Here is a 24,807-nt window from a genome sequence, read left to right as displayed (position 1 = left end):
TGAAAATATCTTGCAAGACAAAAATTTCAGTTTTCATTTAGACCAAATCAGCTGCTCAAATGAACAGAAAATTGCACTAGCAAAAGGGCCCAATAAATCCATTGTATTATTAAAAGTAAAAATAGGCTTTTTCCTTAAAATGCAAAGGGGATTAGTAGTTATTGTAAACTTGTAGTGCATTTTTGTTTTGTTTGTCATAATCTTTCTGCCATGTGTTAAAGTGTTACATCAGACTTCCGTGACTGTGAAGAGCTAGTCATCAGTTTTCTTCAAACACTGCGACCATTTGGTCTTCTCAGTGCTTATGTACCCTTCATAGTGACCTTTTTCACATTAGGCTACTTTGCTCCAAAGCTCTCTTTTGCTTTTCCGAGTGATATCACACATGAGGGTGGGAAAACAAACCAAACTGACTGACTGAGTGCTGAGGAAGAGATTAAAATACACAATTGTTTTTGTGCCATAAACTGTACAAATTGCTAGTAATGGAACATTTCTGTATTCCCAGAAAGAAAGAAACGACGAGAGGACATAATTAGGTATTAGAATCTTGCGATCTGATAGATCTAAAACATGGTTGTTTGATGAATAGTTTGTCTTGTTTTATGATGATTGCTTTGCTGAGAAGTTGAATATTTGTTCTGGTCTTGATGTGGGACAGAAGAATTGACCCCACAGGTAGTTTTGGAGGGCACTAACAAACTGACGGGTAGTAACAGATGAATTGACACCTGCGTAAAATGGGGCAGTACTCACGGTTGTCATATCTGAAGAAGGCCTTGAGAGAATTTGATTACAGATTCAAGGATGAACTGATTAGGTGTTGGTGGTTAAAGGTTGCTTAACTTAAAGAATTTTATGCACTAGTTATGACAAATGTCTAATAGAATAAAATGATAACATTTTATATCCAGAAGGTCAAGCATCAACTTCACTGTGACATCACAATGTTTTCTGTCCATTATTCAACACTGTAGCTTTTCAAAGTCAGTAGTCTTTGAAGAAAGTCTCCTTTCAGTTGCTTCTATAATAAACAAACATAGCTTCAATTATTGTTCTGGCTTGATTAAATGATTTAAGTTGACTTGAATCCTGACTCCACTGACAAAAACAGTAATTTAACCTAGCAGAACAGAGGAGCTGCTGACACACCACTGCCTCGGTGTTTTAGTTACCATGTGGTACTTTTACTTGTGTAAATGATCTGAATACTTCTTCTATTACTGACACAATAACACAAACTAACCAATCGAGGCAGGGATGCTCCAGCAACTCCTGTGTTCTGCTCAATAAATTACTGTTTTTGTTAATGGAGCCTGGTTGCGATTGCCAAGTACCCTGTTCTCGATCAGTAATTCACAGATTCCAAAGATTTTTGTTCCTATCAATCGTTTACAGGGGACAATAAAGTCCTGGTTATCCTTTCAGTCGTGAACATATTTTATTCGTCACACAAGAACCTATTTATTTGGCATATTTTCCATCTGACATTTTGGTCGTTTAATGTTTTCATCTGCCAGCAACAACACATGATACTGGCCAGTAGCCGCATATGCCGACTAACATACACTCTACTAGTCCTGTGCTTAATTTCCAGCTTTAGCAAATTCCCCTTAAGGTATGCCCCTGTCTTACATATATTACCCATCATTATTAGCGTTTACAGTAGCATGCAGAAGTGAGAAAACGTCAAAGGTGACTTTTGAACTGTACAAGCCGGCATAGTTTACTGCTCTTATACTGTGACTGGTGCCAGGTTCGGTTTAAAACTGCTTGCTAACAGAACCTTATCAATGGTGTCAGTTTTTTCACTGCCCATAATGTGAATATGGTGTGTGGAAAGTGAGCTGTACTTCTCACAGAACCTATGTTTCAAGCCAAAAGTTTCAAACCAAAAGTTTCAAACTGAAAAAAATGAGACCCGAAAGTGAAAAAATATTTGAAACTGTCAGAAAAGACTTTATTCAAAAGATTTCAGAACTGAATAAAAATTATATGTAACACTACACTTATTTTTACTTTGAGTGGAATATTATATTTTTCGAACCTCAAAATCAAAATTCTTCTTCTTTCAATTTCAAATCTTTGTCAGGCTGGGGCTCGGAGCAGGGCTCAGATGCAGAGACTGGAGTAACAAGTTCAACTTTTATTAAGAAAGTCTGAGGCAAATCCTCTTGGCAGAGTGATGAAACAGAGAGGCTATGAAAATTACCTGACGTGAGTTCTTCTCTAGAAGAGAACCCACGGCTATGAAACATTAACAAAATAACAAAGGAACGAAAACAGGCTATAAGAATTATCGGAACAGAAAACGCTCCCAAGGGAGGAAAAATACTTCTAACTAAGAACAAAAAATCACTCCAAACAGAGGATAATCGAAAACTCACTAAACAAAAGATCAACAACAAAAAAATCACTCTTAAAGAGGAAAAATCTAACTCTAAATCTAAATTGAAACTAAGCTGAACTATGGAAAATATTCAACAAAAGTTCAGTCTAAACAGAGGATTCAACAAAGAGCTTCTAGATGAGATTTCTGTGGCTATGACGAGGTACGCTGGCGTGATCATACAGGGACGAAACACCCTGGCACAAGGCAAGGGAAACGCAGACCTTTTGAACACACGAGGGTAATGGGAAAGAGGTGGACACAATCAGGTAATCGGGGAGACAATCAGGAAGGGCAAGTGACCTGAAACGAGAGGAGAGTTATACTTCAAAATAAAACAGGAAATGACAAGGCAAAAAAAAAACCCAAAACAAGACAATACCTCAAATGAATGAAACCTTTGAGGGGGTTGGTGTTTCAGAACACTTCAAAGAAAAGAACAATTCCCAATACTCTACAAAACCACACACTTTCTCCACATGAATTCTTAGCTATTATTGATACGAAGATATTTGTTTTAAAAACAGTTTTTTGGTTTCAGTTTCCCTCTTCTCCTCTACCCTGTCCATCCTTTTCACCAGTCGACACAAATAAATCACTGTGGCAACACCTGTGTGGCAGCTCTGTGGCTTTTAGCTCTGGGCCTCCGTCCTGATCACACACACACTGACAGCCGCACATGCACTTGGATGCACCGTGCTGTATTCACTGACAGGACTCTGTGCGTCTAAATGTTCAGCCAGGTGGAAACATTCAGACTGGGCAAGGTCAGGGGGTTGTCAGTGCAAATCCCAGTTGGGAAGGGGGACCTGTAAATGAAAGATTAATCCCTCTGAGTGCACTGAGTGTGTGATCAGCCAAACGCTTGCAGCATGGGGCACATCCTTGAGACAAACAGCCACAATAGTGTTTATCATGTTCTATTGTGGGCATCCGGTCATGGCAACATACTGAGTCCACAATGAGCTTTAGCCTGCAGTGCCAACCCAGCCCTGCAGTCTGTTCATTGCTGCTTTATCACTGTGAAAAACACCAGTGTGGCTCTGTTCCTGCCGAGAGCTGCAAAGTAGCGGCCTGCTGACACAGCTGTACAGAGGTTCCCAACGCCCTCCATGTGCTGTAAATGTACTGGCTAGCCCTTTATTTTCAGTCCATAGTACCCACCATTTAGTGAGTAAAATCAGTGTTTTTTCTTTCTGGGCAGCCGTGGCCTAGAGGTTGGAGAAGCGGCTTGTGATCGGAAGGTCGCTGGTTCGACTCCCCTACCGGACGGGCAGGAAAAATTTGAGTGTGGTGGAGTGATAATGTCCCCACCCCCCATTAGCCGGCTGATGTACCCTTGAGCAAGGCACTTAACCCCCAATATGCTCCCTGGATGCTTGATGCAGCCCACTGCTCCTGTGTGTGTTTCACTGCATGTTGCATGTGTGTGTGTTTCAATCAGTGATGGGTTAAATGCAGAGAAGTAATTCACTGCTTCACTGAACCCAGCACATTCAAACACACTCTTCATACAGGTTTCCACTGCCAACTTGAAATGAGATTCCAATCATGGCACATAACATAACAACCCGGCCATTTAGCATATCATGCCTTACTGTACAAACCATTGTGCTTCCATTCTTTTACTGATCTTTAATGACTATGCCTTTGTGCAATCATAGCCAGCATTTGAACAGGGCTGGTTCCCTCAATTTGAACTGAAAATTAAACTCAATCTATATTAATGCAAAACAATGCACTTATCTTCACTTGTCGGTCCTAAGCTGAAATGATTATAACCTCTCTCCAGTACCGTCTGTAGAACTATAGCTCATCATTATGACTCTCCTTCTACTGTATAACATTTTATGAAAGATTGCTATCGTCTTAAGCTCTTACAATGTAATAGTTAGAGTGAGCTGGGGGGACATTTTGGGTTTGCAAAAACATTCTATTGTGCCAATAACGAACTAACTGACTAATTAACATATAAATTCAGAATTGTTCAGTTCTGATTCCTGGAACTTCAGAAGAACTTTGGGGAATTTGAGAGCACAGTTTGGTGCTACTACTATGTCAGTATTTTTTTTTTTTAGAATTTAGTTATGCTGAATATTTTGTCTGTCAGCTTTGTCAGTCCATTTTATTGTTTTTTATCATTTGTATCAGCTTGTCAGGCACTCACAACTTTACAAAGGGAGAAAGGGCAGTGTCACAATCTTCACATTGGGCTGTCTTGGGTGCATCCTTTATGCAGACTTTCCTTTAACATATTAATGACAATGTTTGCACATTATTGAATTTTTAACTTCTCATCATCACAGTAAAAGTTGAAGTCTGTCCATACCTACACAGCACTTTTGCAAAAAAAAAAAAAAACAAAACAAAACAAAACAAAACATATAAGCAGATACAAATGCATTTTAGCTTAATTCATGTAACTAATTCATGTAATTCAAGTTGTTGGTGAGTGAATGTTCTTTTTGTGTCTCCTTGTTGAATCTTTGGTGGTCCCACTTGGACTTCACAGAGATTTGTTGTGCAGGATCTCTAAAAAGAACACGTTATGTTTTTATCAGTGAACTTGGAATTTTAAAGTATTAGTACAGGAAGTTTGATTTTCATACAGAGGGTAAATGTGAGCAGATAGTGAAGACTCCCGTCATAGTAAAAGTGGTTATATTACTGCTAGCTAGATTTACTTTTTGCCATTTACTAGATTTTCTCTAGATTTATTTAGGCATCAGTCAGGTTTGAATCAGACGGACAGACTATGTGTACCATTCACAACATGGTGGTCATATCATTATATGGAGTTTTTATGTTAGACATGTTTTGTGGCGCTCTTTATTGTGTGCCATACAAATCAGTCCCTCAGGTATTATTTGCATGGAAGTATTGCGCTTATTGTTTAATTTACCACTCAAAAATATGTAATGTATTTATGTGGTTGTTGGTGAATGGTGAAGTAAAATTGATATCATTTCCACTCTACGGTTTTTACCTTTTCAGCTGTGGCGTAGTACCCCCATGAGGAGCAAACACTGATTTCCATCCAGGCAAAATGTAATGACAAAAATGCAGTGACACCCTTTCAGTGCAGTAGAATCTCTATGGTTAAGGAAAACAGTGAGTACAATTACAACAGTACATTTTTTGATTGTTCTGTGCTCACTTCACTGTGATATCATGATGTTTTCTGTCCATTATTCAACACCATGACTCAAACAGAACGGTGACAATATCTCCCATTTGATCAGATACTGAATTGGTTACACAATTCTTCGAAGTCCTCCTTGAAACTGTGCTGATTGTAGAGATCTTCTGTGCTGCTGTGTTGAAGATATGTGTGAAGCTTCCACATTTTTTTTAATTTATAGCTTCTTTGCAGCAGCATCCATATTCGAAGAGTCATACTCCACCAATTTCAATTTCAATTTATTTATACAGCACCTTATACAATCAAAATTGTCTCTAGATGCTTTACAGAGACCCACAGCCTGAACCCCTGAGCAAGCAGACAGTGGCAAGGAAAAACTCCCTTTTAACAGGAAGAAACCTTGAGCAGGACCCGACTCACAAGGGAGAACCATCCTGCTGATAGTCGGCTGGGTGAAGGGGGGAAGAAGAGGTAGACAGGACAGAGAGGATGAAAGAGAGAGAGAGAGAGAAGCATACAATAAACATCATACATTACATACAATGACATAGTATTTCACCACAAGCTCATTGGTCTTGATTATATTGAGCTTCAGGTGATTGTCGTAGCACCATGTGATAAAGCTCTTTATTGGTCACCACTAATGTTATGTGAGTCTGGGCACATGTGGATGTAAACGGCACCTTGACTGGTGCACCAAGGTATAATAACACAAGACACTTAGTTTAAAGCTAAGAAATGTCTTTATTCCCCACCAAACTGGCCAGATTCAAAAGGATTTGGTTTTCTTAAGTGGATTTAGAAATTCACATTCTTATTCATATATTCATTCATATCTCTGGACTGGACATGCAGAGATAATAATTAAGTAATGTCAAAAAATTCAGAACATGAGCAACGTCCAGACAGAGCTCAACCAATTGCCACTTCCCTCCCTTCTTAAATGTAATATTAATTGCAGTACTTAACCTTCAAGTGAGTCATCAGCTGTTTTTGTAGCATTCATTTTCAACTGAAACTTCAACTACTTTCCGTGCTTTATTCACCTATACCTCTCCCACAATCGTCAACATCTGTTATTTTGCCTTTGTTTTCTTTCCCGCTTATGTAACCTCGGCCTGATTTAACTTAGGCACACCAAAGTGTTACATAAATTAACAAGTTATGTTATTCTGTGACTGTCTGAGCAGCAGAAGCTCAGCAGAGTCCTCAGGCTGCGATGCGGCTGTCCACAGAATGAGGTCACACCTTCTTTTCACTATTATTTGTTTATTTAGAGCTGCTTTGCTCTTTTGCCTCACTGCCTTAGCCTCATAGTGATGGAGAACGACTCACTGTTAATCACTGTTCCCCATCAGTTCATGTGCTTTCATTAAATTTTCACTGCATGTTCACTGCACTGTGTTTGTTGGGCTATTTATGCCCTTTTAAAGTAAATACTGCTTCACTACATACTTGTACTGCTGCACATGTACTTTTAATATTTATTTTAAGTTTGTTTTAGTTATATTTTCATTAGAATTCTATGGTCTGCAGACTTCTATTCTTGGTTGGAGCGACTGTAAAAAACACAATTTTCCCCACAGATCAATAAAGTATCGCTCAATCTGAATCTTTCTGAATCTGAAATTTGAAGTAATGTTCTCTGCAGGCCTGCTGTTTTCAGTGTTGATCAGTATTTGAAGTTTCTTGCTTTTGGTATTCCTTTATATTTATTCTTGCGTTTTAATTGTGTGCTGCCCTCTCTCTTGTTTAAAATGAATCCACTCCAGGTGGAGTTGTATTCTGCTGTCTTTGCGGAAGTCATTGAACACCTGGTCATTTTATTCGAATATTTCATTTTATTTTGTCTGAAAAGGCAGCTATCCCTGCAAGCTCTGAGTTATACTTAAGGTAATGTCCAACAAGCCACAGGAATGAATAAACTGACATTTTAGTGAAAACATTTCTAACTTATATATTATGAAAGCCCAATTTAATACAGTTGATAATGAGTTATTGTGTATAACATGAAGATGCTTTCTGGGCTTTCAGTGGCTGCTGGATGTAAATATTAGGGAGTTTTTCCTTGCCACTGTCTGCTTGCTCGGGGGTTCAGGCTCTGGGTCTCTGTAAAGCATCTAGAGACAATTTTGATTGTATAAGGTGATATATAAATAAATAAATTGAAATTGAAATTGAATAAAAAATTGAAATATTACAAGTAGTTACATCGATGAAACAAAGATATTTGAGGGATGGTGACTCTTCAGGAGCCAGCAGAAGTTGCCTAAAGAGCTGGTTTGCCTGCATCAGTATATGCTCTTTTAATAATGACTAGTTTTGATCTTGAAGCCGCTGGCATTGCAGGAAATGTTGTACCTGTGGTTGTCGTTATGTCTGAGGTCGCTGGTGGGTGCAGTGTGATGGAGAACAGTATAGCTGGTGTAGTGAGGTTGGCAAACTGTGGAGCTGCTGGCAGCAAAGCACAGCAGCTGTCACATATTGACATAGATACACACAAATACATGGATGAAGGTTTAAAAGCTCATACAGATAATCCTTCGGGACTCATGTATCGAAGTGCTGATGTTTATTTTTTACAATTATTAAAGATTGTGGTAAACATAGAATTCATCAGTGTGGGTTGCAACATGCAGGAGTCCTCCACACAACATAAAAGGTATTGCTTAATATTGCCAGAATACAAAGACATACAGACCTTACATATAACGTTCAGGCAGAACTGAATAAAGGAAATAAGTTACTGCAGTAGAAATGCACAATCATGAGAATATCTTCATGATTGAAAACATGAATCTTTGTTTTCCGGTTCCCTCTACACAGATGCAGTTAACATAAACCTCTTACTCCATAGGTTCCATTTACTGCATTTGAAACTAGTAAGATAGCTGCTACTCATTACTCATTATTTAACCTTCAGAAAAAAAAAAAATAATATTACAGAGATGTCACCTTCAGCTCAGATTATTATTCAAAAAAAAAAGTCAACCTACATACATAGACACGCACACCTCTGCTCCTTCTCTTACAGTACACTGACTTCCTCTCTCCCATATGTTCCTGCGTATTCCACAGCTGTGTCTGCACAGATGGAGCCCACTGAAAAAACAGTCACACAAGCTCAGGGCTGTGTGACAGAGTGTGAGAAAACAGCGCTGCTAACAACGGCGGCTCCAACTTACAAATAAACCTTTACTTAGTTCCTCTGAATTCTTTTTCCTCACTGTATATCTGGCCTTTTTTTTTTTTCTTATCAGATCACAATAACAGAGACTGTGCTGTTCCTGGTCCAGTACACGTCCAAAGAGTTCGACCGTTCAGAGAAGACAGTGGCCACTGGGGACTGCTGTTACCTCAACCCGTTAGTGCGCAGGACCTTCCGCTTCCTTGGTAAGTCTCAAGCTTGTGTTTAGCTTTTCATCACTGCAAACCCTAGTCTCCCGTAGCCAAAGCTTTCTCTACAGTGCTGTGTCAAGCGCTGGGGAAAGATCTGGTTGCATACTGCTGTAGGAGAGAAAAAAAAATGCTTTGGCTCCTTTGATTTCTTTAAACCATGCAGCCACAATGCCCTTGCAAAGTACTGTAGAGTAGGGCATGTTATGGTAGAAAAAGTAACAGCTCCTGGCTTCTTTATGTTCATACCGTTAGCAACAAAGTTATGATTAGGGTCAAACAACCTCAAATGTTTACATCATTTTTACTACTCTGTGCTTTTACATGTACAGTTAAGTTTCACTGCAGCATTTTTTGTGAATGGTTATGATCATAGACACAACCGTCCATCTCCTGTGGAAAACAGAATGAGATGTGGAGCATTTTCCACACAGCTGTCCTCCCAAAATTGGCCTCTCTAAATTGGATACAGGTGTGATGGGTTGTGATGCCAGTGTGCATGTCACCCTTGCAACATCCATCCATCCATTTTCTATACCGCTTATCCGTCAGGGTCGCGAGGGGGCTGGAGCCTATCCCAGCTGACTACGGGCGAGAGGCGGGGTTCACCCTGGACTGGTCGCCAGTCAAGGGCCAACCCTTGCAACATTTTATGGTATTGACCTAATGCGCTTCGACAACAAGTCAGTGCTCAGACACCGTTATTTTTGTTTTGCGCCCTCACCGGAAATGGGAATGTGTCCCTTTTTATAAATTGGCATCTGCTGCTTGTGGTCAATTTGTGTCCCCATTTTTATGGAGAGCTGCTTTATTTAAAACCCAAACTGTAAACCACCTATTCTGTTACCAGACACCCACAACCACCACCACTCAGATTAGGTGGCAGCGCAGGATGACTGGAACGATGGTATCTGGTAACTGGATAGATGGTGTGCTCTTCAAGTGGGCTTTTGAATTAATTGGTTCTCCAGTTCCAATTAATTGGTTCTCGTCAGCTATTATACAGCATTGAAAAACTGATAAGAGCTGGAAGAAAACTTTCATTAGCTAGTTGGCTTCTGACAAACATTAACTATCGTTTACATAGCAGCACAAGTTAGATCAGCTCTCTCTTAGAGCACCAGAATCATCTAGTCATCTTCATCAGCTGTTATCATAGTCACATTGACTGTTCAGCCAGTAATGACCTCATTAATGCCTCACAAAACTCCACAAAGGATCTTTTTTATCTGATTTCTCTGTTGTGGAAAGTGTGGTCACACAACCTCCTCAAACATGGACCTGTGTTCCCAACTTTTCGAAATTTAAAACAAAAACAAAACAAAACAAGCTACTTGAACTCAGACCTCCAGTTAACTTTAGAAAATTTTTCAAGGATGCTTAAATGCACCATTATTGATTACATTTACTTACTTACTTAGCATTTCCCACTCTATTAAATATATTCTTGATTTATTGCCTCTTTGCATTGTGCAAAACAATGCGCCTTAGGTAAGAGCCACTCCACAGCCAGATTTTGTCTTTAGTTGCATGTGTGAGGGATTTAAGATAACTTGTCACATTCATGAATTTAGTCTTATTTAGATTTTTTTAAAATTTCTATTCCTTAGACTGCTTTCTAATGAAACACACATGCAGATACACACAGTCTGAGTTTCGTCAAGCACACATATTGCAGCATAGTGTTGGCCTCCACTTGTCCTCACATGCTTAAGTGAGAGCAGGAGATAAGGCTGCAGAAGAGGATTATTACCTAGATCCCTGGGGGAATCCACTTGGTGGCCTAGCTTTACCCTTGCATTTACACATCCAGCATGCCATTCACGGTGTTCATTAATGTTAACAGGACTCTCATCCCAGGCTAAAGCTCTTTTCATTCCCTAGAGACCCATTGGCATTAGTTATCATGTATTATACACTGGTAGTGTTATAACTGAATAAGGCTTATGTCTTAGTGTTAATTGATGTCACTTTTAAGAGCGCTGTGATGACTCTTTGGTAACATGATCTTCTCCTGAAGACGGAGGACAAATGGCTTCAGCTGTTGAGTTTCCTTTGCATCTTGTATTTGTTCAGCAGTAATAGTGCACCACAGTAAGAATCTCAGTCCCTGCACTGGGGAACATTCACTGAGGAAAAATATGCTGGTCTAGTTTTGCTTTACCCTGCAACACAAACAGGAACAGTTTTTAAATTAAGAATTAAATGGTCACAATAATTATATTTTATTGCTTTTTCTGAGCAAAAGAAAAAAAAACAGTAAACAGCTAATACAACAAAAGATGCTCCACTAATGCTCCACCTTGATTCTAATGAACCTCATTTCACTTGCTGCTGTTTGTCATAAACAAGCATGTGCTTATTTGCTTCTGCACAATTCTGAAATCAGGAAAGTGTGGGAGAGTTAGCTTACAAGCCAGCTTGGTGTTGTGGCAACTGCTCACAGAACTAGCTGATAAACTACTGTGGCCTCCTGAGCTAATTTCATACTGTTATGCCCAGCCTAGAAGAAAGCTGAGCATAACATAAAAACTTCATCAGCATGGTCAGGTTGGGAACCGACGCAAAGAGAAACCTGAACTGATGCAGTCGCTTCCCATTACTCCGAACAGGGCCAGAAGAGCATAAAAAGAATGACAACATCACTAGCGGGCAGGGAGGGAGAACAGCACATAGAACTTACCATAAGATATGACTCAGGGTCATAACAATACATTTGGATTAGCCACAAGCTCTCTCTTGTTTTTTTTTTTTTGTCTACCTCTTCTTCCCCCCCTTCACCCAGCCGACTATCAGCAGGATGGTTCTCCCTTGTGAGCCGGGTCCTGCTCAAGGTTTCTTCCTGTTAAAAGGGAGTTTTTCCTTGCCACTGTCTGCTCGCTCGGGGGTTCAGGCTCTGGGTCTCTGTAAAGCATCTAGAGACAATTTTGATTGTATAAGGTGCTATATAAATAAATTAAAAATTGAAATTGAAATAGTGTCAGTCAGTCAGCTTTATACTGTATGCTTAGTAACTTCCTTATTCAGAATGCATATTTATGGAGCTGAGTTATAACTCTCTTTTGTTAAGAAGAAACTGTGCAATAAACAATTGTGAGATTTGTGTCTAACAAACCTAAATGACCAGACTTTATCTAGATGCACGCAATTTCATTAAGTAACATTTCAAGTGTACTCTCTTTCAGTTTGACATTCAAATAAAGTGGTTTAGATAATGCAGATAAACGATTAGCTTGCTTGTGGCTGTTGGTCTTGTGAGTAAAATGTTATCAGCAAAATGTTATTAGTTGACAGGAATTATGGGCAAAAATACAAAAATAAGACACAAGCTTTAAATCTGAATTTTCATTTAAAAGTAATTGTAGAGAAAGGTGCTAATGGACCACGGCACCTTTCCCATCTGAGGCACATATTTCAACTAAGAGACTTTGTACTACATGCAGTGCTTGAGAGATGTAGGCAGTTTTCTTTTAATGTTATGGCGATGGGTACATAAAAGTGTCTATGCCCTTTAACTAAATGCTTACAGCTCACTGAAGCAAACTGCATAAGAGGTGCAGCATTTGCTTTTCTTTCATGTACCAACACCAGCTAATGGGTTTGTGGTGAGCTGCCAGTGCCTCTTTACAGCTGCATTAGTAACAGCAGTTACCCTAGATTCCAAAACACTATTTAACATACACAGTCTTGAAATCCTATTACATACAGCGTATCTGTCTGTGTGTTTTATGGTGCATTTGATCCATGGCTATTGGTAACAGCGAGAGAGTCCAATGAATGAATGAAACTCTGCTGTGCTGTATTGCAGTTGGGTCTCCATGCATTACTGAGCTCTGTTGTGAGGCACACCTGCCTCTCTCTCTCTATCAGCCTTGCAGCTATAGCTATAGGTTTTAGAGTTGGAGATCTACAGTGATTGGTCTGCCCTGAATGGTTCAAAAAATGGGCATCAAAAATCAATTGTTAGCTATATCTTATGTAGTGAGTTGTAGGTGAGGATAGTTGGTACAGTACTGATAAGGCAAGAGCTCCGTATTCGGTCAAGACAAAATAAAATGTTTAAGAATTTCCCCTCAGCTAGTTTAATATCTTTGACAACATCTTCCAGTAGGACCATAGAAAGCACATGGTGAAGTAAAAGACAAAGGTGGAACAGTCAGGCTGGTCACTGGAATTTACAAACTAGATCATGAAAGATGCATTTAACGACTGATGATTGTGCCATTATAACCATTGTAAGTTAATTTTCACCATGTTTCGGCAGCTTCAGTGCTCCTTGTCAGTGGATGTCATTGGAAATGTTGCTCGCAAATCTCCCACAGGCTCTTAAGTTGAGTTATTACCTTATGTGTCTGTCAAAGCGTATGGACCAACTCATAAACATTATCTATGAAATTTGGTTTAGGATTGAGTGAGTGGCTCAGAACGTGGAGCAGTCATCCACTCAGAAAGTTGGTGGTTCAGTCCCTGGAGTCTGCAGTCTACATATCATAGTGTCCATGGGCAAGATAGTGAATGCCAAATTGGTCCATGGCTGATCCATCAGGGTGCTAGTGTTTGTGTGAATGCTTGTCACTCCTGATTAACAGATGGCAACTTGCATTGTATTCTTTGCTACCCGTGTATAAATGTGTGTGTGAATGAGTGAATGTATGAGCATGAGTGTAATCTAAATTAAATGCGTTAATAAGGAAATGAACAACTTTTGGTTAACCTCACACAGTGCTAGTTCAAGCCCCATCTATTCCGACTACAGATGTGGATACGGATAATTTTGGTGGTTGAGCAGCTACAGACAGAGAGCCACTTCCCTACGCTCAACTGGGATTCTTCTGTCCACCATAACACATTTTACACAATATCCAGCAGCCAAATGGTGCTTCCAAAACAAAGGAATACAATGATAAAGAATGGCTCAAGATCTCCGCTTGCCACAGATGAATTATACTGTATAGCGACAAATTCAGTGAAGATGACATTTCACAACCAAACAGATGGGAAGACAGATGGTAAAGTGAACAGCTGGGTTTCATACATACTAATATCTGCCCATCTCAAACTGAAAGGAGGGTTGTTTTCATGAGTTGTTCATTCATTTTACTCACAAGATCTACCCTAACCCTTAACTACAGGTGTGAAATTTAGCCTAGAATAAAAAACTTTCATGCTATGTACAAATAAGGTTCAAGATTTGCTCTGATTTATTTTTCATGTAAACTACATGCCCCAGAATGCATCCTGATTTTGTTATCTGCTCAGTGAAAGTGTTGTGCCCTTCAATAGGGAAATGGTAGTGTAAGACTGAGGAAGCACTGCTTAAAGCACTGCTGTGCCTCACAGAGCTGTTAGCTGTTAACAGTGTTGTTTCTAAATAGTTTTATGATTTAAAGGCACATTACACTGCGTCGAGAAGTTGCTGAGATTCTCCTCAAACAGTCGGCTTTGGTGTCAAAATGATCCCACGTGGAAAGAAAATATATGATCATATATATTTTTTTATCTATGCCTCATATATTTTTCAACATTTGTGCACATATTCGAAATTGGCCCCCTACATATATGTCTTACAACTATATGTACATATATATCCATATTTACACACATATATTTACATATGCTATACATATATATATTGGAAAATGTATGTGGCATAGAAAAAAAACATATGTTCATATATTTTCTTTCCATGTGGGTTATGTTCTGGGGCCTTTACTTATTGTAATAAAATCATTTGTAATCATTTGTGTCTCTGTGCTGGAACTGCTAACATCTCATCTGAAATATGTGGCAAGATAAGGACAAGCCAAACATGTTGGGAATCCCATGATCCACTGAATATTCTTATCATGTTTTTCCGTGTACAATATCGATGTGAAATCCAGGTCCTTCTCAAATGTAGTAGAAGTACAAAGCAGCATGAGGATCAGTGAGAAGCTCTTTGCTGTTTCACCCAGAATGTGCTTCTGTATCCTGCAGCTGTTATGCAGAAGCAGAACTCTTTCAGCGTAGATGCTCCCAGATCCTCTCTTTTGTGTTTTTCTTGGCTCTCTTTGCCACAGTGTGCCAGTTCATACGTGACTCATTCCATGTGCGTGCTGGGCTGTTCGTATGTATAACATGTGTGTGCCCAAAGTATGTGTATTCATGTGCATCAGTATCTATGCTTGCACGTGCTCGTTGCTTGAATTTGCATCTGCTGGAGAGCAGCACAGCGACATGTGAGCCCGGCCGTCTCCCTGCTCCAAAGCCCACTCCTTTCACTCATGCCTGGCATTGCTTTGCATGATGACTCACAGGGCCATGCTGTTTGGGAAAGATTAAATATAGAACACAGCCGAGGGTCGTGGTACTCTCTCATACTCAACTTCAGCAGTGTGTTTTTTTGTTTTTTTTTTTACCTTCATGCATTATAAGGCTTTGCTTGTTGAACTTTAGATTTAGAAAGTTCATGCACAGCCCCTCTTCCAGTGACATTATGTAAACAAGACCTCGTAGCAGATGTGAGCCCAGGCCTTTGGGTGAACAAGCACTGCTGTTTTACACAGTTTGTGCACCTTATAAGGCTCTTTTCAACACAAGATCCTAGCTGTACACCCTCACAAAAGTCATTCCCCAGTTTTCACAAGCTACCACTTCCATATTTTTAAGTCATTTTATTTGGATTGGGAGACCATCGAGCCATTTCTGTGACTATGATGAGACCCCAACCAATCAGAGCTTACCGTCTTTCACATCTTCCTCATTGCTCCGCAGCATCAACAGTGGATGTTCCTCTAATTGACAGTGAAACTTGAGCCTGAAACTTGAACCTGAATCTGATGTTTGAGTCGTCACATATCTGAAATTATTGTTTCGTGTTCCGTCACTAACCTCAGCTGTGACGAGCAGATAGTGTTGAAAGTGAGAAATGTAAAAAGATGATATTATTTCACCTATTCATTGTTGATGCTGCGCAACAATGAGTAAGCTGTGAAAGATGGTAAGTTGTGCTTTCCCCTTGTGGTTCTCCAAACTAACACACTGTGCGAAAGATTATTGTTTACTGCTGTAGATTAGCTGTAAAACAAGTTGAGAGAAGGGGTCGAAGCCTACAGCAGCATAACCAGGGGCTAGCCTAGGCCAGACCTTCATCATAATGGAAAGACTGACTGATCGTTGTAGCTGCATGTGTTACGAGGATGCCAAAGCACGCCACAGGTATCTGAAATGCTGATTTATATATGACTCAGCAGAAGGCCATGTTGTAAATACACACAACAAACAGCCTGTGCATGCAGTGGAACATTTAAGAATGAGCTGTCGTCCATAGCCTAAACAGTACCACAGAGCTGCCATACCTTCCTCTCTCTCTCTCTCTCTGTCCCTTCCCTTCCTTTCAGCATGAACGTTTTATAATCTATGTCGCACTCCTCTGTCAGTAAGAGCAGCATCTCCAGGGACTGCAGTGTTGCTGATGTTGTGGCTGCTGAATGCAGCACAGCTCTGCTCTGACAGTCTGATTTCAGTCAACACAGAAACATCCGTCCCTCTTCCTCTGGTTGCATTCGACCTCCCTCCCAAGGTTGTTCTGTGCAGGGAGAACGTGTTCGAAAAATGAGCTCTTAAAGTGGAAAACCTCAACCTCCTCTGTGTGTTTTTCTTCCTTCTTCTTGCTGTTTCATGCTCATTGCTGTTCTTTTTGTACTTTGAGCAAGAGTTTGTGGTTGTGACCTGCATGGTTTTCCTAATCATTTGTTCATCCACATCACCTTCATCAGTTACTCTGTGACGTAATAAGTTACAGTACGTCAATTATTGATACTCTGTATCCAAAACTTTTGTTTTTTTCTGACACAAGGAATAAAACTGAGTTATTAGCAATAAACACATGTGCATACTGAGGGACATCAAGCAATCAGTTACTCAGCAGTCTTCTCATGCTTCTCTTTGCTTGAACACTATTACATCCCGTATGATGTTTTATTAAATATATTACATACAAAATACATTTTCACAGTTTATATATAAATATGTATTTGGTTAAATAAAATATTTTGTGTAGCTATTGATGCACTGAACACAAATATTTTCAAAGTGCATATATTGCATATGTACTAAAATAAATCTTAACACTGAAAATATGATATCTGTTGAGGTAATCTAAACTGGATAATCAAAAGGAATACCAAAGACATGTCCATAATGAAAGGGCAAGATTTCATTTTATATTGATCAGTGGACCCAATCAGTCACACTCCACACCTGCACTTTTTTTCTGTTTTGTTATTAGGACAAATCTTCAGCTCGCTATAAGCAAACCGATCCTCACGTGTGAAGTTTTGAAACTGCAGTTGTGTGTAGATTAAAAGAAACGCCAAAATAATGATTGATTGTACTGTGGTTTTTCTTGGTTTTTTATTCTGACTGAAACATGTTCATCTTACTTCTGAATGTTGGTGCCATTCCTGTCTGCATTTTGTTTTTGCTGCCTGTTGTATGATGCTACGTTCTGGGGCCGCTGCTGATTCCTTCATATCACTACTGAAAGGCTAATTGCTGTATTGATTCCCACTGGCGAAGCTTATGAGCAGTTTGAATTGTAAAAGAGGAAAATGGCTTTTCTCACAGTGGTGCTGCTGTAAAGACAAATATAGTGGCACGCTACGAAAGAGAGCAATGATGAAAATTAAAAAGAGCCTAAATCCTCTGAGATTTTAGACTGTCTGTGATTTCATTTGCTTTCGAGATAAAATATTTGAAAAAAAAAAGTTAATGAAAATGTGTGCAATCTGGCAATACGTGCAGCCAGTCAGAACATTTTAAAATTATAGCAGTGTTTTTTATGAACCTTATGGTTCATCCTCATGGCCCCAAGTTTGCTGTGTGGTGATTTGTTGTTTATTTGATTTAGAAACATAACATAAACTAAAATAATGCAGGTCTTGAGCAAGGCACTTAACCCCCAGTTGCTCCCAGGGCACCCGTGTGTTTCACTGCATGTTGCATGTGTGTGTTCAATCAGTGGATGAAATTCGGCTTATGTAAAAAAATATATTGACAAAACAAAGTTTGAAGTCTGAAGTTTTGAAAGGAGATCTTTCGCATGTTCTTTAGCTTTAGTCTGGAACAAAGGAGAAAATATCCATTATAAATATCCAAAGCTGTAACCCATGAAAAGTCCTGAATAATATCACAAAAGAATTTTAAAACACTGTTCTGAAGAGCTAGCACCAGCTTCACTGACGTTTTTAGGTCCTCTCTTATTCTTCACAAAGTCCTTGATCCTCCACAAAGTTCTTGATGGAAAACATCCACAATAGTACTCGCCAAAACAATGTGCTCATTGCTGTTGGGCCCCCAAAGGGCCCGAATCTTTCATCCTAGACAATGACATGGTTATGATATGCTTTGAATGTCGTGTGAAGAGATGAATAATTTCACAAACACAGAACCTGATAGACCTTTAACTATTGTAAAGACTTACTCACCACCCACAATTTTAATAAATATACTTGCCAAAAAAAAAAAAAAAAAATTAACTTGAAGCTGGCCTTTCATGAATTGTTGATCTTCCTAGCTGTAGAATCCAGCTTGCCTATTTCTCAAGACGGTATGAGAAGTCAGACATTCTTCTAAAAGCCTCTAAAACAAAGGAAATGTGAACTGGTTTTATAAAGCTTCAATTATCTAACCCCGCCTTTATGTATGGGGAGCCATGGACTGATCCAACTGATACTGAAGACAACATTGCTTAATGAAATTGTTATCCTTCAACATCCACAACATGATGTTTTCTGCATCACCTGCTGGTTTGGCAGTGCTTCTAAGACACACAAAAAGACTGTTCAGTTCTGATGCGATTTGTCACGGATCTCCACGCTTACATGCTATGTTGCCATGGTTACCCCACTTTCAAAGTATAGATTGCTTATATTCATTGATAGTCCCTATGATTAGCAGCTGGATTTCCATCCATCCATTTTCTATACCGCTTAACTGTCAGGGTTGGGCTGAAGCCTATCGCAGCTGACAAGGGGCGAGAGGCGGGGTTCACCCTGGACTGGTCGCCAGTCAATCTAACACACAAAGACAGACAACCACACACTCTCACACTCTCACCTAGGAGCAATGTAGAGTAGCCAATTAACCTAATGTGCATGTTTTTGGTATTGTGGGAGGAAGCCGGAGTACCCGGAGAAAACCCACGCAGGCACAGGAAGAACATGCAAACTCCACATAGAAGGGCCCAGACTGGGATTCGAAACTGGAACCCTCTTGCAGCAGGATTTAATAGTAATAATAATCAGTTTGGTGAACAGCTTGCAAACCTGCCTAAATAAGCTGAACTAAACATATACGTTCATTTGAATGAGAAAGGCTGGCTGTGACATCACCCTTAGGGCATTTTCCAAGCTTTAATTCAGCAAATACAAACTTATTTGCTGAATTAAATTAGTTGTGTGTAAATGTGATTTCTAGGACACAGGGCTGGTATCTGTATTCCCTCTTAATTTAGTTTATTAGTTTAGTTCAAACAAAGCTAATCCATGTTAAAAATCTGAATGCAACATTTCCCTTCTTGTATGTGAGATGTTATGTATTTAAAATCGAAAGGTTTACAGCCGGAACTCTTAGAGCTGCGAGAAAGAGAAATGTAGAAACAGACTCAGTAAGTCAAATATTTTATAATTTAATAATTCAGTATGAATGATCGAACCTTTCAGATGTTCCATTCCGATACAAGAAGGATATTGCATTGTTGCAGTTAGAGAGGTTCATCAGAACTGTACCCATTATCTAAACTTCACTTGACAGGTAGATGGGAAATGGTTTTTATTTGACTCAGTGTAGTTTTTCATTAAGCATTGTTTCATTTAGCTGTATTTATCATCAGATGTGATTTCAGCACCAAACTGACTATCACTCATTTGACAAAAGCGCTAAAGGAGTCCCTGTAAAGCTCTGTGCGTCGTCACTGGCTGTAGCATTGCTCATGAGCAGAGTGTGGTTTTGGTTTCTGGTCTCTGTCCAGACATAATGGTACCATCCATCCATCCATTTTCTATACTGCTTATCCGTCAGGGTCGCGGGGGAGCTGGAGCCTATCCCAGCTGACTACGGGCGAGAGGCGGGGTTCACCCTGGACTGGTCGCCAGTCAATCGCAGGGCTGACACACAAAGACAAACAACCACACACTCTCACACTCACACCTAGGGACATGTAGAGTAGCCAATTAACCTAATGTGCATGTTTTTGGGATTGTGGGAGGAAGCCGCCCTGACATAATGGTACCAAACCTGGCAAAGTGACTGAGACAAGAAGAACCCCCCCACCCCACCCCCCAAGTCCTGTGACACTGAGCTCAGTCCCATCATGACAGTGTGTCAAAGTGTTTGTGTGCACACGGGAAGTACTGGAAAGTGTAACTTTGAGAATGACTGGGTGGTGCATCATACTGCTGCATTGTAGAGAAGCTGGCACCAGATCAAAGAAGAAGTGCACTGCTTCAGCCAAACTCACCCTTGAACACACACACTGAGTGAGAGAGTCTTGAGAGTCTTCTATCCATCACTTTTGAGGACATTACATAGATTTACATTCATTTCCTGGAGGCTTAACCACCACTTAACCATAACCATAAACAGGACTTGCCTAATCCTAACCCTTACCTTAACCTAACCCTAACCTCAAACTCACCTTAAAGCAACTCTTCACCCTAATATTTAATGATTTATGTTGTGGGGACTTACAAGGCAGGTCCTCCTCTGTGACTGTGTAAACAGATTTTTGTCCCCACAGCTACAGGAATACGCATCCACACACACACACTAAAGCACTAAAGCAGGAGTATCACATACACCCAAGACATGCACAGTTGGTTTGCACAGACTCAGAGTGCACATGTGTGACTACACAGTGTCTATGCAGCAGATCATGTCATTGTTTAAAGCAGGGAAAAACTGAATTAGATTTATGCCCTAATAAGCAATTTTGGTTGTCCCTCTGTGTTCCCAAAGCCAGACAGGATGAGAGAGGGGCGATTAGCTACTTAGTGTAAGTCGTCCGTAAAACACAGAGCACCCACATTTCCACGTTTGTGTCGGAGAAAGTGGGACACAGTGAGACCGATGTGCTGTGCAGCTAATGCTCAGTGAGTGAGTCACACGACGCTTGACAAAACCCATTTGATGCTTGTTAGGAAATGGACCTGTCAGCATCTGGAGCCTCACGCCGCTGCTCGGTGTGGCTGATGAGGAATGAGACAGAAAAAGCAAAGAGTTAGACAGGAACATTTAAAAACAACAACTTTTCATGAATGTCTTCTGGCTGAATTTGAATTACTTTGCAGAAGCACAAACACCTGACAGTGATTGGAAAAGCTGCCACAGCGAATAATGCAACCTGGATGTGTATGTGTGTTTGTGGTGGAACACCTCTCTCAGTGTGTGTGTGTGTGTGTGAGAGAGAGAGAGAGAGAGAGAGTCATCTGACTAAGCGCCTGTTGGTAATTTAGTGTGACAGAGGGCTGGGCTCTCGTAGGATGGAAGCAGTTATTTCTGTTAAAGCCCCTTCATCACTGAGACATAAAGCCTTGCTGCTTAGGTTCAGAGCAGAATGAATTGGACAGTGGCACCTGGGTGATTGTTACACTTTGTGTCTGTGTGCAGACCTGTTTTATGCAATGTCACATGGTGTAAGGAGCAGCACATATCTGCAACGGGATGAACATTCTATGTCTGGTGTTAGAAGGAAATCATTCACACTGCGAACACAAGTTGGTTGAATGATTTATGTCCCACCCTTGTTGTTTTACCAAGCACTCTGCTAGCGTCTCAACACACTTTTTTTTAGGAAATTAGGGAGAGGAGACAGAGAGCTACAGAGCGAGGACACACTGACTCAGACGTTTCTGTCATGCTTCTGCATTATTTTTCAAGAGCATAATATAACTTTGCAAGATGAAACAGTAAAACAACAAAGCAAACCGGCTGTGGTGATCCTTATATGAGCGTTGTGTGAATATTACTGCCTACAGAACACAACGATATGCAGTCTCTGTAAAGGAGTGTCAGATCGTAAGTTCTTGCTGAACCTGTCTCCAGTGTTCCCATACAATGTAAACATGATAGCAGATGAGGCGCCGAATGCAGCAGGGCCTTGACAGCAGCAAGCAGAGCGGCGACGGCTGCCATCCTCATGAATGTGCACAGCTATTTCACACATCTGTCTGAGCTGATTATGGAGGTACACCCTGCTGCCATTGATTCAGAAGTACAGAACACTGACTGTAAAGTAGCTGTAGCCCTTTGCTGTCTGAAAGGACCTTACTATGATATCAGGGCTGTTGAGGACTGTTGATGAAATGTGTCTCTTCCAAGATCATCAGATAACACTACTGACAGAGGCAGAACACCACTGAATGCAAGAGTAGTGCAACAGATAAATAATCTTTCGAATGAGAGATGTTTTTTAGGCTGTGGAGGAAACAGTTTCATGAATCACTCATTTTGTGTTACAGTGTGTCACTCTGTAGATGCATGCAGATTGATGAATAAGAATTTGTTTCAGTGTCCATTATTCATTATAAGTTTGCTTTAACTCAGAATGAGAAATGTAATAAATTTTTGTTGTCGTATTTCTACTTCTTGTGAAAAATAAATTGTCTACACATAGTTTTCTTTCATTAACAAATATAACACAGGTATAACAGAATAATGTAATAAACTCACTGAGCAGCAACAATTGAAAATAATATTACTGTATCACATATTTATGAGTGGATAAAGTGGATAAAGACACAATGCTCACTTTAAATAGTGATGACACAGAAATGTTGAAAAATATTATGTTGACATTAGAAAGTAGGCTGCAGATGTACGTAAAAAACAGGTACAACCTCAAATTCAAAAAATTAGGACACTGTGTAAAACTTAATCAAAAACAGAATATAATTACATGCAAAAAAAACTGTGTTTACAAAGTGCTCCCAAGCCCATGTAGAAAGTAGTATTATGGTCTAAGCATTTGGGCTACAACTTACATTGTATTGTGTAACCAGGTGTTGCAAAATGAAATGCAGTGTTTGTTTTCTTCATACCTTAAATTGGTCATATGCTCCATCGTGTTAGACCCTTTGAAGTAGTTGAATGATTTTTTTCAATTCAATTTCAATTTCAATTTCAATTAATTTATTTATATAGCACCTTATACAATCAAAATTGTCTCTAGATGCTTTACAGACACACAGAGCCTGAACCCCTGAGCAAGAAGACAGTGGCAAGGAAAAACTCCCTTTTAACAGGAAGAAACCTTGAGCAGGACCCGCCTCACAAGGGAGAACCATCCTGCTGATAGTCGGCTGGGTGAAGAGGGGGGAAGAAGAGGTAGACAGGACAGAGAGGATGAAAGAGAGAGAGAGAGAGAAACATACATGCAATGACCATCATAAATTACAAAGGACAAACATGACAGGTTGTTATAATTGGAATTCTGAAGACTATGTGTTGTATGTATTTGTTTTTTAGCTGATATGTTGTTTAAATTAGTTATAATAGCACCACATAGAAGAACAAAATGGGCAGATGTTGATAGTAGACACTGGGTTTGTCAGAGGGCCGGATGCAGTTCAACATGTAGATCTGGATGGAGAGAGACCTGCAGAAAGATACAGAGAGAGAAAGAAAGGGAGGGAGAGACACAAAACTACGAGGAGAACTGGACACACAGTTAGTGACATAAAATAATGAATTATATGTTGATCTGATGAGGGGAGAGGAGGGGAGAGGAAGAAGTTTTTGCAGACTCTTTGCCTTTTTGAACCCTCCCTCCTCATGTTCCCTGATATAAAGGTATTAGAGGATGTGTTAGTTCCTCCAAGACACATTCCAACAGTCATCCACCTCTCAGTTTGGCCAGTGCTTTTGCTGATAGCAGTTCCTTCTGTCCTATGTGTGCTCCCTCTTACCTTCCTCTTTATTCTTTGCAGGAGTCTACACCTTTGGCCTCTTCACCGTTGACATATTTGTCAATGCAGGCCAGGTAGTGACAGGGAACCTGGCACCTTACTTCCTGACAGTCTGTAAACCAAACTACACAGCACTGGGCTGCCAGCAGGCCTTGCGCTACATCAGTCACCAGGAGGCCTGCACAGGAAACCAGGACGACATCCTGCGGGCCCGCAAAACTTTCCCGTCCAAGGAGGCCGCACTCAGTGTCTATGCTGCACTCTATCTAGCTGTGAGTTACTCTTCTCCTCCATTTACTATAGGTAAAATACTGTAGAAAAAAGCCCTTCATTCCCATTTGTAAATGAATTCACCAAAAAATATTAGTTCTCATTTTCAAAGTGTGAATTTCTGAACATTTATATTTTCTGCTCTTGTCATACTCATAGCTGTAGGTAGCACATTTTACATAGTAATTCTGGTTTGTTTGAACTTGAGTCTATCAAGCCCATCTAGTAAATACCATTTATGCAATCATGTGTGTCACACATTAATCTGCAAGTCTGGAAGAGAGTTCAAAGATGTTTGGAGTCTATCTGTGATTGGTTGTATGGGTTTCATGGGAAGAAGACAAGCCCTAATCTTGACCTGTGTAAGTGATTTTGCACTTTGCTGAAGCTGTGATCACCAAATGTTAGTTAGATGTTGGAGGTTAAAATCAGTGGTAGACTGTATTTATTATTCTACAAGTTATGGAAAACCAGTGGCAAACGTTGTTAAGATATATCAATAAAGAAGCCAGCACAAAGGATCAGAAACTGCTAATTTATGTGAAGTATTAGCTTGATGGGTGGAACTTCCTATATACTACACCCACAGTCTAAGTATATTTATGTTATCTTATCATATTCTTTGAGTCTCATACCTTTCTTAGTCTGCTGCCACCACAACCTAG

At 40.0% G+C, this 24,807-nt stretch overlaps 1 protein-coding gene across 2 annotated transcripts in view; it reads left to right on the top strand.

Annotated features, from left to right (window-relative positions):
• Positions 1 to 24,807, top strand: part of plppr5b (phospholipid phosphatase related 5b) — an 89,365-nt gene that overhangs the window by 43,165 nt on the left and 21,393 nt on the right. For both annotated transcript variants that reach the window (XM_046371588.1, XM_046371587.1), the window contains 2 exons: positions 8,792 to 8,924; positions 23,894 to 24,144. In XM_046371588.1, the coding sequence (XP_046227544.1) occupies positions 8,792 to 8,924; positions 23,894 to 24,144 (384 nt within the window). The remainder of the gene's footprint in view (positions 1 to 8,791; positions 8,925 to 23,893; positions 24,145 to 24,807) is intronic.

This window comes from Scatophagus argus, chromosome 18 (genome assembly GCF_020382885.2).
Source record: "Scatophagus argus isolate fScaArg1 chromosome 18, fScaArg1.pri, whole genome shotgun sequence".
NCBI classification, from domain to species: domain Eukaryota; kingdom Metazoa; phylum Chordata; class Actinopteri; family Scatophagidae; genus Scatophagus; species Scatophagus argus.
This window is presented reverse-complemented; position numbering and strand designations above follow the sequence as displayed.